Here is a 15530-nt window from a genome sequence, read left to right as displayed (position 1 = left end):
AATGCCTCTGTGGCCCCATCTTTCCTGGCTACAGTGGAAGCTGAAGATATCTGAACAGTCACTTAGCCTAGAACTCTGGCTTCCAGGAGAGACCTCTGACTCATCCAAGCCAAATATAAACCTAACCTATTTTTTAAATTGCTGATAAGTTCACACACTCTCAGTAACCCATCTCAGTGAATGACTAAATAAAGGTCTTTACAATGCAGACAATACTTGGCTTAATGAAAAGATATCATCACTTTTCAGCAGCCACTAGAACCCAGGTAGTTTCCCCAAGAGTTTTAACCTAAATATTACATTCATAGAGAAATAATATTGTAATTCTTCCCTTAAATTCTCCTTCATTCTGCTTCGCAAGTATCGGAATTTACTACTTAGTGAATACTGTAATCACACAGAAACTATTTAAATAGAGGGTTTTTAATAAATGTTCTAAAAACCGATGATTTATAGATCCGGGGACTTGAATCCTCTATATTCTATAAAGCATTGTGAACTGATTTCAAACTAGTCCACCAAAAGTTTTCAATAACACAAGAAAACAAATGGGGTATGAAAGGTAACTTGTACCAGAAGAGCAGAATGATCAGTATATCCCTCCTAGTACCCTGTGGGGAAAGAGTGAAGACCTGGTCCTCCAGAGCAGACGCAAGTGTGGGGGGCATCCACTCAGCACATCCTATAGGGAGGAAGAGTTGTTCTAGGTGTTCAGAGCCAAATAACAGAAGTCAAGAAGGTAAAGTAGGGGAAAGCAACATGGAGCTTATCCCCCAAACAGGCGCTGGATATGACCATCATTGGTTGCCTTTCCCATCTTTTGTGCTTAAAGACTCTCTGGCCAATAAGAAGCTAAATGCTATGGGGTATTTGCTCACCTTCTGTGTTCCTACCTCTCAGTTCTCTCCAAATAAAAAAGCAAACACTGACTCCTCTGTATGCCTATGGTCAAAACCATCACTCGCTGGTGTAAGAGTGAGACTAGGTCTCTGCAAATCAACAGACTTGTTCACAGCTCAAAGGGCGCACCCTACAAATTTGTAGATAATAGCACCCTTTTCATCAACAACCCAAAGGAGGGAAAAGACCCTTTTTCCAAACATACTGTAATATCCAGCTTTTTCAGGATCACAGATAGACAACCTCAGCTACTTTCTAATCTAAGCATGACACATGTAACCATTTTGATGAAGTGACTTAAGACACAAACTCAGTTTCTTTCACCCACCCTCCCCCGCCCATAATCCTTTATTAATAAACCCAAATCATCTTAATCAATTGCTTCATGCATTTTGCTCACAAATGAGTGGCTCCATCTCATATATAAGCCATCCTCTGTCTAGGGCTTGAAACTGGGACTTTTCCTCTCTTGCATACAAGATCCACATTGGGTAACAGGCAAGCGCAAAGGGGCGGCACCTGGGAGGCAGAGGTGAAGTCCATGTACTGGTGGCACTGCTCGCAGTGGTGGAAGGTGTTGTAGGCCGCGTACTTGGTCAGCATCATGGACACGGCTTCTCGTTTCCGGGGCTCCTCAACTTTGGATTCCTTTATTGCTTCTGTGTATAAAGGGGCAAAAGACCTTCCCGTGATGTGCCTGAAGCCCCTATGCTTAGGAAGAAAGTCCCCCACTCCCCAGAAGGGCTTTTCCCAGGATTCTGTAACTTATGCCCTGAGAGGCAGCTATGAAAATGAAAAGGTGACATGTATGTGTGTAAAACGAGAGAAAAGCAGAGGAGAATGAATGAAGCCGCTCTCAAAGATTAAACTGCCCCAGGCCTCTTGCCCTCATTTAGGTGAACGCTTGACCTTTAGGCTCTACTTGCACTGACCTTGTTTGACCCCTGCCAGCTTCTCAGTGTATACCAGGCTCATCAAACTGTACTTGGGGTCATGCACACTGACGTCAAAGGGCATTTTACTGAAGCTCTCGATGTCAGGCCAGGGTTCTCCCTCTGACTGGCTCACTTCACTGCTTTCGCTGTGATCTAGGCCAAGAAGAAAGAAAGTGCACAGAGCAGGCAGACCAGACCGACTGGCCTCCCTCCCTCCCTCTCTCTCAAGTGTCAGGGAAGGAAGGTTGTATGTATGTATGTTGTCCGCCCAGGTGGGTGGACAAAGGCCTTTCTGAAAAATGAGCTCCCGTGGCCAGGGCAGAGGGAAGCAGACTGTCCCTTCAGACCCCCGCCGGGAGAGACGCTTGTCCTCACTGGTCCCCATCATTAGCCTCTGCACACCCAGTCCACAAACTTCCACAACTAGGAGATCAAATGGTCTCCCACTCCAGCCCCCCAAATTGCCTTAAAATCTTATTTAATTTTGGATGATCTGAATTCTGTCTTAGAGTTTTAGTTGTGGGGTTTTAAGACATTGATGCTGAAGAGATTTCAGGGACGCACCGAGCAAGATTCAGTGTCTGCTGCTTATTAGGAATCACCCGGAGCTTGTAAAATCCCTGTGCCCAGGCCACACTGCCCAGAACCTCCTTCATCACTCAGGCACCTATCGTGGTGTTTAAAGCTCCTTAAGTGGTTCCGACATGCAGTCCAGGTTGACAGCCTGGGGCCCTGGGTTTGAATCCAGGCCCCACCACTTGTGACTTCACACCTGCAGGCACCTTCACCTCTCAGGGTCCCCTGATTGTTGTAAAGACTCCAGATGGCATATCGAAAGTGCTAAGACAGTGGCAGGCACATGGTGGGTGTCCAATAGATGATATTTGTTATTAATACTAAAAACTAAAAGATCAAGCTGAAGACAACGTTCAAAGGAAGAAACAAAGAAAAAATTCCAACAACAAAAAAGGCCTAAAGACTAGAATTACAGCTATTAGCTTTTAAACACAATACTGCTTACTTTTATATCCCTGAGCATTTTATTTAAAAGTTTTTTTTTTAGGGGCTTCCCTGGTGGCACAGTGGTTAAGAATCCGCCTGCCAATGCAGGGGACACGGGTTTGAGCCCTGGTCCGGGAAGATCCCACATGCCATGGAGCAACTAAGCCCGGGTGCCACAACTACTGAGCTCGAGTGCCACAACTACTGAGCCTGAGCACCTAGAGCCCGTGTTCCGCAACAAGAGAAGCCACCGCAATGAGAAGCCTGCGTACCGCAACAAAGACCCAATGCAGCCAAAAATAAACTTATGAAAAAGTTATTTTTTAAAAGTTTTATTTTAAAAGTACGCATTTTATTTAAAAGTTAAAGCTTATTCTAGTTTTAAAAAAAGGCGTCCCTGTGCCTCTCCAGAGCACCACTGCATTCACCTGCACTAAAATGAGGGTGAAGGAATAAAGCCAAACTAACAGTGCTTCTCGTTACAAAGGCCAGGTTTGACTCTCACAGCTGTAGGCCCTGTAGCAGGATCTGAGGCGAAAAGTAAAGGCATCACTCTCCTGCAGTGCCAAGGAGCCTGGGGGAGAGTCAGCGGATGACGGCCCTTCACTCCTTGTCTGCTTGGCTCTGCCCTTGCCCCTGGGGCCCAGTCCGCTCCATGCAGCCCAGGGTGTTTCAGTCCCCTCTGTGGTGGGCCTGGGGGTCTTGTACAGCTCAGCTGGGGACACAAACAAGGAGATGTGGATAGGAAGATGGAATTGTGTGTGTCTGTGTCTGGAATCATGGATGTGAACTGGTGAGGATGGAAATAGAGCCAAAAGCCTTAGTAAAATGATTAAATATGGCTGATTTTACCTAGTCTTGTTCTGAACTAAACTAGTCCCTTGGGCTGGTCACAGAACAGATCCAACTATTCAGGAAAAGCAAGTGAGGGGAGGTCTCCAAGGGCTAATCTGATGGAAGATGACAAGGCCTTTCCCTTTTCTAGACTCATCTCTGAGGGGCCTGGGAAGAAAGAACTACTGCTTCTCTCTCCTGCCCCTGCCCCTCCCTGTTCCTTCCAGCACACGGTCATTCTGTTCTGAGATGTGAAGCCACAGTTTGAAGCCACACTCCCCCGGCTGCAGAGCTAATGCTGGCTGACCCCTGCTCATGCCCCCTTTCTGGCCTTGCTGGACGGGCTGCAGAGCGGAACTGCCTCCTTCACAGGTGACAGCCGGGGTGGAAGGGCCAAGAAGCCGGGCAGGAGGCACAGGCTAGTCTGTCAAGCACCAGCCCCTGCATCTTACTGCCAGTGCCAAGGGGTTGTTTACGGCACCAGGGTTCTGTTCTGCTCCTGGAAGTTTTCCTTTCGTCGTAGTAACCCACACACCTTCCCTCGGAGCCAGCAGGCAAAACATAACGTCTACTCTGACGAACCAACAAAGGCCTGGTTATCCAGAGTATAAAACATGCCCTGGACCCTTAAGCAGTAGACCACCACACTCGAACTTTAAACCTGGACAGTTTGACCATCTGAGCAGTGAACCCACCTGACAGAGCTTTACGAGATACCTCTTTGCCCAGCGTCGCACAGGACAGAGGGGATGGCGGTCGAAAGAGAAGACCCACCCCGACCTCAGGGAGCTCAACGCGGCCACAGCTTGCCTACAACTCTTTGCTGGCTCCTGACCTTTAACCTCTCGAGAACCCTGCCCCTGAGTGGATGTACACATCCAAGAGGACGCGGGAAGCTTCGGCTGTGGTGTTAATACCCACGCGGCCGGCTCGGAACTCACCGGTGTTGATCTCTGCCTCGTCGTACACGTCCACCTCCAGGAGCCTGATGAGCATGCGAAAGAGGATCCTCAGAAACTGCAAGTAGGAGCCAGTCTTCCCCACCTGGTGGAGAGAGGTATAGGCAGGAGAGGGGCGGAAAGGAGAAAAGAGATTTCACACGTGGGCTCTTCCGCGTCTCCCTGCCGGAGTGGGGGGCCTCCGTGCCCCGACCACCGGACCCCAACGAGAGACCCCCCTTCTCCCCCGCGGCCTTCCTCCGGAGTCCCCCCTCCCCGGCACCCTTCCCTACCTGCGGGGGCCCGGTCAGCAGCAGGCGGCGGGGATGGCAGGGCCGCGCGCCCGAGGCGGGGTCGGGCTGGTTGCCGTGGTCGGCGTGGTGCGGCCGCGCCGCGGTCCAGCGGCGGTAGTAGAGGGACTGCTCCTCGGCGCTCGCGTGCCCGGGCAGCAGCGGCCGCAGGGGTCTGGCCCAGGCCACGTCGGGGTGCGGCAGCAGGGCCGCGGACGCCGGCAGCTTGCCGCCCCGCCGCGAGCCCAGGAGGCTGTAGGCCGCCTTGGACAGGATCACGACCGGGGGCAGCGCGGCGTGCGCGCCCCGGCAGCCCGGCCCCGGCTGTCCCGGCCACCGCGGCGCCCCGGGCCCCGACGAGGACGACGACGGCTTGGAGGTGGTGCTGCTCGCCATCTGGGGGCCCAGGGAGTCACACTCCTGCTTCAGGGTCTCTCCGGCTCCCGCCAGGCCCGCCGAGACCCCTTCGTCCAGCCCCACGCTGTTGGCCGGGCTCCGGAAGCTGGGGGTCAGGGGCTGCTTCTGGGACTTGTCGGCGGTGCTGGACGAGCTCACCCCGTTCTCCATGATGGAGCCTGAAAGAGGACGGACAACAGCCCGCCGCGGGCCGGCTCTGTCACCGCCGCCCCTGCCAGGCGGGACCGGCCTGGAGGCTGGGGGGCCAGGCGGTGCGCGGACTACAGAGCGTCCTGCCCCCGCCTCCCCTCCCCTGATCCTGCGTGGGGTCGGGCAGTGGAGATGCCATAGGAAATCGGTACTCCCCCCCACCCCGCCCCCGGCTTCCTCCGGGCGGCCTTCCTCTGGGGCCCATGTCTGCCCCCCCTCCCCCCGCCCCGGCGTCTTCAGGCCGCGTGGTGGTCCGGGCGCCCTGGGGTCGACCACGCCACCTCCTGCTCCTTGGCTACATCCTGCCCGCATATTAAACTCTCCTCAGGTTACCTCGTTTGGATAAGCCTTCTGATTGATTCCAGGACCCTGACCGACACAGGCTCACATCCAAGTCCTGCCCCAGTGCCACTCGCCGCCTTCTTGGGGTCCAAGGGCCCCACGCTTCTGGCTCTGGATACCTCCCCAGCGTGCAGACCCTTCCACGGACGCCCAGACCAGCGTGGGAAGTGGCTCCGTGGGAAGGGAGAGTTTCATCTCCTCCCAGCTAGATGCTGCTCTTGCTCAGAGATCCCTGCACCTGCGGCCAATTCACTTCAAACACGTTTTCCCCTCTAATCCATCAGCCCCTCTTTGGCTTGAGGACAAACCAGAAGCTCATTACATTCAAAATTGCAGGCCGTCTCTGGCTCAGACCGGTGCTTCCCAGGCCTAGGGGTCATATCCCAACCTTGGGAGAGCCTAGATGAACAGCCAGTAACCAGAGGCTCGTGACACCGTCACTCCACTGCTCATCTGACTTTTGTGTGAAGGCTTTCCTCTCCCTTCATCGGCCCTGGAGTCCACGGGCCTGCACACCTTGGGCAGTGAGCCCCCCTGACGACACTCAGAGTCACCCCGAGGCCGGTGGGGTGTGTGTGTGATGTGTAGTGTGCGTGTGCAGCACGTGCATCCTGAAAGCGGGGGAAACTCTAAAAACAGCAGAAGGCAAATCATTACCTTTGTGTGAGTTAATCAGAACAAGGCCCGAATAGTGAGGCTTGTGGGGCTGATTAAAGAGCCACAGGAAGGAAGTCCAACTCTCATCACCATCCCCACCCCTACCTTCCTTGCCTCTCGGTCACTGATGCTGGTATCCAAAAGCTTCTAGATGTGATAGTCCCCCTCCCCTCTATTACCCTTTACACTCCTCCCAACCTCTCCCCTTTATTCTGACCTGGTCGCAGAGGCAGAACTGGGGAGCCTGTAGTGATGGGGTGGGGGAGGTACAGCCCTGACCCCTGACTGAGGGGAGCAGCTGGGCAGACCCCAAAGGACAGTCCCATGCTCTTCCAGGCTGAGGGGCACCACAGAAAGTCAGAAAACCCCACAGATACCTGCCTTTCAGTTCTCATGGGGAGCCCATCTGACAGCAGCTGACAGAGTGAATAGAAAGACTGGTGCTGCTTTTGGCCATGAAATTGTGTGTGTGTTTGCATGTGTGTGTCATGGAGATGAGAGAAGGGAAGCACGAGGGAGAAGGAACACAAATGGTGGTTCCCTCTGTTGTGGAGTTGTCATTTTTTATCTCTTCTCTATACTTCATGACATTCTCCAAGTTTTCTATATAAAGCTTTATTATAACTTTCACAGTCAGAAAAAAATGGAAATAGTGCTGTATTTGCTTAATACGATTTATCAAAAGAAAACTGATGCCAAGCACTGCCATCAACCACACAGTAACACAATAAGAGAGTGGATGGCAGGCTGCAGACTGGATCATCCCAGTCAACCCATGGTCCCAGAGTAGCCTTCAGTATACAAACACTTGACATTAAGTACTTAGAAAAGCCACTCATTCATTCATTCATTCATTCATTCAAACACTTTGTGCCAGATACTAGGCCAATTAGCAAAAACTTACAGCTTCAGGATCTGGAAGGAAAAGAAGGCCTTTGTGCAAATATCAGATGCATAATATCTATGAGATGATTAGGGCGAGAGAGACTAGGGAAAATGGTGGCAGCTGGGGTTGATGAAATTTATTTTTTGTATTATTCAGCTTACTAGCAAGCTCTTCATTAAATGCTTCCCCAGGAACGTATCTTGTGGCTGCACAAGAGTCATGTTTTCCAAGTATCTCTCCCAGAGAACCAAGGTCTGGACAGGACGCCTGAGTCACCCAAGGCTCTGAAAGCCTTGATGGGAGTCAGCAGATGCCTCTGCCTTCCATACTCCTACCCCCTCTCCTCACTCCTGACTCTGATCCCTTGAAAGAGAAAGTACTGACCTGAGGTTCCAGTGACGGCACTGCTGTTGCTCTGGGGCCTCTCCAGGTCGATCAGCAGCTCCTCGGCATCGTTCTCGCTGACGGCGGCTCTCTCCTGCTCCTTGCCACTAAGGTCCAGGGCAGCAGTGGGCCCCCGGATGACCTCTTTTGAGACGTAGCAGCACGCCAGACCCACCTCCTGCTCCAAGGCCGTGCGAGTTAAATAGCTTGAATCAATTAACCGGAGGTCACAGTACTTCAAAGACCTGCACAAAAGTAACGATATCTTTGGCGAGTCTGTCTTTGGTGAGGCACGCCATGTTTATGTGTGTCTGGGTGTCTGGGTGCGGTGCAGCAGTCAAAATCGTGAGCTTCGGTGCCAGGTAATGCCTGATGTGAACCTCGGCTCTGCCACCTCCTAGCTTAGGACCTCGGGCTAGTCACTTCATTTTCTCCACATACAAAATAGAGTAACAGTGTCCAGCTGACCCAGTTACTGAAAGGAATGAATGGCATGACAAGGGTAAGGCATTTAGGACAATGCCTGACACACGGTAAGCATTCAGTGAGTGCTATGATTATTGGTGCTGTTGCCTTCCAACCTACAGGCCCTGGATCCTTGAGGAAACAGCAGACTAACAGAGACACTTCATCCCCAAAACTCCTCATTGGGGGCAGTGCTTTTCCTCCCTGCCCCTCTGGCTGCCCTGCTTCGATGCATAAACACTTCTCATCTGTGGCTATCTCCCATTCCCCAGATTGCTAGGCTATCTCTGGAAAGTCAAAAGAAAGACTCAAGAAAGGCTAAATTTCTTACATCCTCGAATAAAACAATTCTCTTCTCACTTGCCAACTGAATGAAATGGGTGAGCATCAGCCAAGTTTTAACCAACAGCTCAGGTGGGCAGCTAATGGAAAATAAAAACTAATGATTCACATTGTACCTGGGAAAGGTTTCTCCAAGGGGATCTTTGCCAGTTAATATCACAATACAAGGCAGACCTTCTAGATCTTGGTACGTCCGAGGGGTCCACTCTTCTGCTTCATTTCCTCTCCAAGTCTGTAGAAAGGGACCCATACAATAAAATTAAAACCCTTCATTTAAGTTCCCACCTTCTTAAAGGTTTCTACAGCCAGACTTTATACACATCTGTGGTTCCAAATGACTTCCAATAAGTGTGTTTGTGTGCGTACATATATTTTAATTACTGCTAAAAAGCATACACAAAGCACTCTAGAAGAATGTAGCCTTTTGTTTTATCTCAGTAGGATAAAACAGGAGATCTTGGTTTATATCACACATTAGCCACACAGGTCAAAGAAACATACAATATGAAACACTCCACCAATGGTGCAAACCTTACAGAAATCCTAGTTAAACTAGTTGACTCAAGGCTCTTAAGTACACTTCCTTCATATAATGGACAGACTCTTCGGACTGATTGACTGAAAAAGACCATTTCAGTTTTAAATGACTAATAAAAGAATCTCAACAAAACTCATATGTAATCAACTTCTCATATATATTAACCCGTATATACATATACACACATGAATATCTTTAATAAATGGAACATCAATCTTGAAAACATGAATATATCAAGAGGAAGAAAATCCCAACTTGAAAGATGTTCAAAAGTGAAAAGATCTTATAGATTTTTCTGTCTGTTTTAGAGCAGAGAGAAAATAAACCATCTCTTAAGTAGATAAGGTGGTTTCTACTACTTTTTATGAAGTGTGTAGATCTGTGCTTTATATCGGCTTTCTAGAAGGAGTTATTATAAGAAATGAACTGGCATTTCAGATAATGCTTTTGGGAACAAGGACTAAGAAGTGAGGTATTAAGTAACGCATACAATTTTATTTTAAAATAGACTGGTACTTTCTTTGCTAAAATCAGAATGGGATAAAAAAGAAATATATCAGGCAAGATATGATATGATATAAGAGAGTTTGGTTACTGATTTGTTGATGTCTAGGAAAACCAGTCTTTGGAATTAAATATACCCACAATTACTTCAAGTAAAATGCGTATAACTTGTAAAATTGGAAGAACCAACCTGAATCTTGTTGCCCAATCTTTTATCATATGTTTGCATGCCAAAGAGAACTCAGTGGATCTACGTAACTGTTTACAAGTTTGAGAGACTTTCTATGTCTTAGAAAATTAATCTGTCAAAATATTTTTTAAGATATTAGAAGAAAGTTTCTCCCCCCCAAATTCAGTTTTCCATATATTTTCATGTCAAAGGGAACCAGAACATTACCTAATTCAAAGCAAATAATTCTGCAAATAGGAATCGTTTTACTCATAAGCCTTCACATTGGATTTATGATATCCCTGACACTGGGGTCTCCTCGAATATATTTCATCGTTCTAGCGAGAATGAGGTTGGGTTATAATGATGGGATAACAGATATTATAAGAAGATTTATTTCCAAAAGATGATTAAACAAATTCCACTTTTACTCTTGACCAATCAGAACTAGCTAAACCCCGTATAAAATGCTTTTCTGTCACATTGTGACTTCTGATGATTGATGGCTGCCATTCTTCTATGGATCTGTCATGCCCTCAGGATGATTTTCCTGCAGAGGCAGTAAAGACAGCACAGAAGACTAGGCTAGCATTGACTTCAGGCATAATATGGGGTTCAAGGCCAAGGAAATCTAATGAAAGCTTCAGAGGCCTTCTGGATGAACTGATTTATTTGGATATAAACCTTGTATCCTTCCAAAGTACTTGTTATCACTTATAAGTTAACCATGATTTCTAAAGGATAATTAGAGGTAAGCACAAAAATAAGACCATCTAATGGAAAAAGAGGCATTGGATTTTACCCAACGTTAGAGATAAAAGGCACACTGGTGCTATCTTGTCAGTGGTAAAGTTGGTGATTTAGAAATAAACAGGTGAAAAAGAAAAAAAGAGTGAATGAGAGTCAAAGAATGTTACAATGGTTAATTAATGTAACAAATTTTTACATGTGCCTCTTTTGTGCCTGAAACTTCATTGGGTGCTATTCATATTGAGAGGAAAAGTCCTCATGGAAATTTCAGGCTATGGGGGTAGAAATACAAGCCAATAAACAAACAAAATTTTTTAAAAAGAAACAGGTGAAACAGAGACCACCTGGCAAGTGGTCATCTTCCTTAGGATGTGAACATTCCAAAGGGATTTCAAACTTTCACTTCCACACAAATAGAGAATATAAAAAGGATGGATTGATGTGATCGAGAGGTTTTGAGCATACGGACATCTCTTTTGTGTGGCTGGTGCCTGGCAGCGACTCATGAGAATTGAGATATAACTGCTTTGAGAAGTAATTACTTGAGACCCCCTTCGTGTATGGCGCACACTCCCAGCAGCCCTTTGGAAGCCCTGCAGGTGATTCTGATGTGCTAGCAGCCAGGCTAGGAAGCTCAGGTCTTGACTGCAGTTTTCAAACAATGGCCCAGAGGGGCATATTATTTAGGACTGCTGACTTATACTGACTTAGTGATTGGCATTCCTGAAGGGTCCGAATAAATGACCTAAGACTCTGTAAGTAGCTGCACTTGGTCAGGGTGAATGGAGACCCAGAGAAATCCCTGCAGCCTCACATCCGTTTAGACCACCTCCCTGCAGTAGGTGTGTGAGAGACTTCACAGAGCAGTGCTGATTATCTGCTTTTCCAGATTCCTCATCATTAGCATTATTCAGATAGGTCTCACAACCTATGCCTCTATGAATTATACTGCAAGAAGAATTTCAGGACTCTCATTTGTTAGTTATCCCAGGAATTCTGCTGTAATGTGGTCTATGACTCTAAATTAATATTGTGAGCATTATATCTATATATCCATATGCGAAATGTAAATGTTACAACTTCCACTAAATAGAGGAGCTTCTATTTTTAGACAGATTTATTTGTTCCAGCTACGTATCAAGCTAATACAAGACATTTTGATTGCATGTTGGATTATTCAAGATAGGTAATAGAATACAATACAAAGGCTTACATTTGCAAAATGCTTTATGAACACTAGATAATAATCCTCAAATTAGAGCTCTTAGAGATCATGCAGTCCAACACTCATTTTGCAGATGGTAAACTGCAGCCCAAGGTGGGAATGCAAATCCCCTAAGACTACGTGCTTTCTTTTCATACAATTTGTGTCAAACTAGGTTTTTCTTCACCCAGTTCAGCTCAGTGTTTAGTGTGCAAGGTGCAGAAACCATGTCGGTCTACCTCAGACACAGTACCTAGCTTAGTACCGTATCTATGTGTATGCAGGATTTTATGAAATGCTGTCAAATGTCTGGGACACACTGGATTATAAAAGTCCCCAGAAAAGTCTGAGCAGGGCATGAGGTAGAGATTTAGGTTAGTTGATTAAGACATTCTCTCCCGCCTGCCACGCCTGACAGGAGGGATTCAGGAAAAGCAGTGCGTCCCTGGCCGTGCAGAGGGGCGGGTGGGGTGGAGGATGGGCGGCGCTTAGCCATGCACAAATCCCTCTGCAGGAGGCTCAGCTGAATCCCAGCCCAGCCCACGCCTTGGGGCCAAAGCAAATACAAAGAAACAGCAAATTGCTGGGGAATCCACATGCACGAGGGTGGGGAGTAGTTCTCTATGAGCACTGAAGATGAAACAGGATACTTTACCCACTCTGAGCAGATAGGCTACACGGACAGAAAAGAGTCAGTGAACGGATGATACTTAAAGGCGTGCCCCACGGAGGTCCGAGAGAACAACTTACCTTTTTTTCTGAGAAAACAGATGGCCGTGGGCTAGATGCATCTCGAACAAGGTCAATAAACATGGGGTGAAATTGGGTCATCGCATTTTTGCACCTGCAGTTGGAGAGCATGGAAGACCAACTGCATGCATGTGCTAAAAGGGGGGCCGGACAGAATCTTATTAAACTAGGAAAGTGGACACGTCCCTTAGTTTAGCCTTAACATGGTCACGAAGATCACACTGACACATGTGCAAAACTCTATCAAACTCAGGCCTCTGAGCCACCTACACGGGAGTCCTAGAAAACAGAACAAACGTCTGTCCACTGCTAACCTTTAATCGCGCCACAAAGTGGGCTGCAACACTGAGTTCAGAGGCGGGGTTCCCGAGGATGATCTCGAAGCGGTACTGCAGCCCCAGCTTGTCGCGCACCTCCTGCAGCCGCTCCTTGGCCAGCATCGCCAGCTGCACGGAGGGCACCCTGAGAATGAGCATGTGTCCCCTCCCACTTTTGTTTTTTCCTGGGCAGCTGAGGAGGTCATCCACGATGCTGAGTGTTTCCGGCGTGCTGTGGTCCCGGAGGGACGCCATGGTGGTGAGAGCCATCAGAGCCTCCGAGTACTGCTGGATGAGGAGGTAGCAGCGGACGACCATGCTGTGCAGCCTGGGGTACCTTCAACAGAACACAAGGAGCTAGCATCTGGGCGTGGGGCCCACTGGGACAGCGAGGTCTGTGCTGTAGGAATGCAGACCAAGCATGGCGGGAAGGGGTTCGTGACACGAGTGGGGCTTGAGTTTTAGAATGACCTTGAAGCCCACATCACTAGAAGGAAAAGGTGAGCTCACAAAACCTGCTGGGATAGGTACAGCAAGTTCACGAGGCTTAGGGACAGTCTAGTGACCCGAGCTTCTCCCAGTGTGATCTCTGGACCAGCAGCATCACCCAAGAGCAGCCCCACCTGGGAGCTTGTTAGAACCGCCAAATCCTACCACCACACGTGTACTGAATCAGAATCGGGCTGGACAAGGTCCCCAGGTGATTTGTATTACACTGCATTTTTTTGGGGGGGTATAGTTTTTTACAGTGTTGTGTTAGTTTCCACTGTGCGGCGAAGTAGAGTTCCCTGTGCTATACAGCAGGTTCTTATTAGTTATCTATTTTATACAATCACATTGCACTTTGAGAAGCACTGGTCTGTTCATATTTTCAACAGAGCCATAATGGATCCCTAGATCCTAACCTCTTGCTGGTGGCTTGGGGTTAGAATGCTTGTTAGCTTATTTCTCTCGTACTTAAGATTACAGTTAAGGAAACTGAGACACTAATGTAATGTCTGTGAAGTATCAGGAGTAAAAAGAGTAATTATTATTGCTAATTTGAGGTCAGCTCCTTTGTAGCAATAACAATATCTTCCCATAAAGATGGAGAAAACTTGGAGCTGGCTGGAGAAATAGCACCCCCTAGTGGTGTGGCCTCCTATCCACCTGAGCCCCTGCTCGGTGAAGGGTGCCCAGCAAACAGCAGGGGTGTCCTTGACTCACCTCAACATTCCCCTCCCTCCACCCTTCACTGGACTGCCAAATTGGCAGTTTTTACGATTACAGAGCAGGCAGAAAATAAATCTCTCATTAATGTGCTATTCCTCAGAAAGCCAGGCCTGCTGACAGAATGAATACAAATGGGCAAAGAGGACCCACTTGCAGGCATGAAGAGGTGCTTGCAGGTATCAAGAAAGTAGGCATGGGCAAAGCAAGGCCCTGGACCCGAGCTTGGCCAAGCGTCTCGTGGAGGCTGCAAAGCAATGGCGAGTCTGAACTTTCCTTCTGGATGCCAGCTGGTAGCACATGCAGCCGCCTAGCAGCTGGGTAGGCCAGTGGGGGATTTCACCTTTGCTCCACTTTATAATTCTATTTAAAGTGAAACAGTCATCACCAGCCTTACACAGAAAAGCCCAGGGTCAAATACCAGTTAGGGTCATCAAATGACTAGTGTGGTTCTGAAGTACTTAGAGCTGGAAAGGACCACAGATTCCCTGGGTTATGACCTCTCTACCTTCTCACAGAAGGAGGCTGAGTTAAAGGTTGGGAGAAATTCAGCTCTTTCCCAACATCATCCGACTGATCAGAGACAGAGTGTGGATTTTATTCAGGTCTCTGACAATGTCTTCTTACGTGGTAAGAATTTAGTAGATTGGGGAAAAGTAAAGAAATCCTTCAGTTCAATCAGTCCTGGGCCAATCCCTTCAAGTGTTCAATAAATCATAGCTATTATTAGCCTGGGGTGGGGGTGACTTGGCTAGAGTAAGTGGGCACAGATGATCCAAGTTTAAGGCTTAATGTTTTTTGCTGGGCCATGTAGGAAAGCCAGAGTTAGTTCAAAGAGTAACTTTGACATACAGGCATTTAAATTTCACACTGAAAGAGCTATGAATTTAGAAGTGAATAGCTTCCCTAGCTTGTTTTGTTTGTATTAAACTGTAACTGTAGTTTTGTAAGTATTACAGAAGTTGTATAGGAGTTGATGGGATCATCCATTAAAATACGAGTTATAAAACTTCGAGTGATGTTACTGGAAGAAAAGATAGGTTCCAAGAGGGCAGACGGAACAGGAGGGTGGGAAACACTTAAAGGGGAGACTCATGGGATGATTCTGGAAATCTAAGATCACATGTGCTGTGAAAGGATTAACATCTCACTGTCAGTTAAGTCTTCTCAAATCCAACAGCTGCAAAAATAAAAAATCCTACTCCAAGCCTGCTCCTTTTCCTGACACTGCGTTATAACTTGCTGGGTAGGATGTATCCCCCTGTCCTCATCTTTATTTCTCTTTCTTTTTCTTAGCAAAGTTATAGGGCAGCTTGTTAAATAGATGGTTTGTGATCAATTAGAGCCAGTTTTAAGAACTAGAGCTACTAAAAATTAGAATGTGCCTCATCAAATAGTGCCCAACTGCCCCCATCACTGGATGATCAAAGAGAATACTGTAGTGGAGGGCAGGGAGGGACCTCTAGTAGGCTAAATTCTTTTTTTTTTTTTTTTTGGCCACGCCTCAC

The 15530-nt window shown here is 47.7% G+C and overlaps 1 protein-coding gene across 3 annotated transcripts in view; it reads right to left on the bottom strand.

Annotated features, from left to right (window-relative positions):
* Positions 1 to 15530, bottom strand: part of GREB1L (GREB1 like retinoic acid receptor coactivator) — a 122872-nt gene that overhangs the window by 10566 nt on the left and 96776 nt on the right. For all 3 annotated transcript variants that reach the window (XM_068562955.1, XM_068562956.1, XM_068562957.1), the window contains 7 exons: positions 12811 to 13150; positions 8698 to 8813; positions 7775 to 8019; positions 4903 to 5474; positions 4613 to 4715; positions 1833 to 1988; positions 1420 to 1559 (listed from right to left, as the gene is read on the bottom strand). In XM_068562955.1, the coding sequence (XP_068419056.1) occupies positions 1420 to 1559; positions 1833 to 1988; positions 4613 to 4715; positions 4903 to 5474; positions 7775 to 8019; positions 8698 to 8813; positions 12811 to 13150 (1672 nt within the window). The remainder of the gene's footprint in view (positions 1 to 1419; positions 1560 to 1832; positions 1989 to 4612; positions 4716 to 4902; positions 5475 to 7774; positions 8020 to 8697; positions 8814 to 12810; positions 13151 to 15530) is intronic.

Source organism: Eschrichtius robustus, chromosome 14, assembly GCF_028021215.1.
Source record: "Eschrichtius robustus isolate mEscRob2 chromosome 14, mEscRob2.pri, whole genome shotgun sequence".
Lineage (NCBI taxonomy): Eukaryota > Metazoa > Chordata > Mammalia > Artiodactyla > Eschrichtiidae > Eschrichtius > Eschrichtius robustus.
Note: the sequence above shows the minus strand (reverse complement) of the source record. Positions and strands in the feature narration are given on the sequence as shown.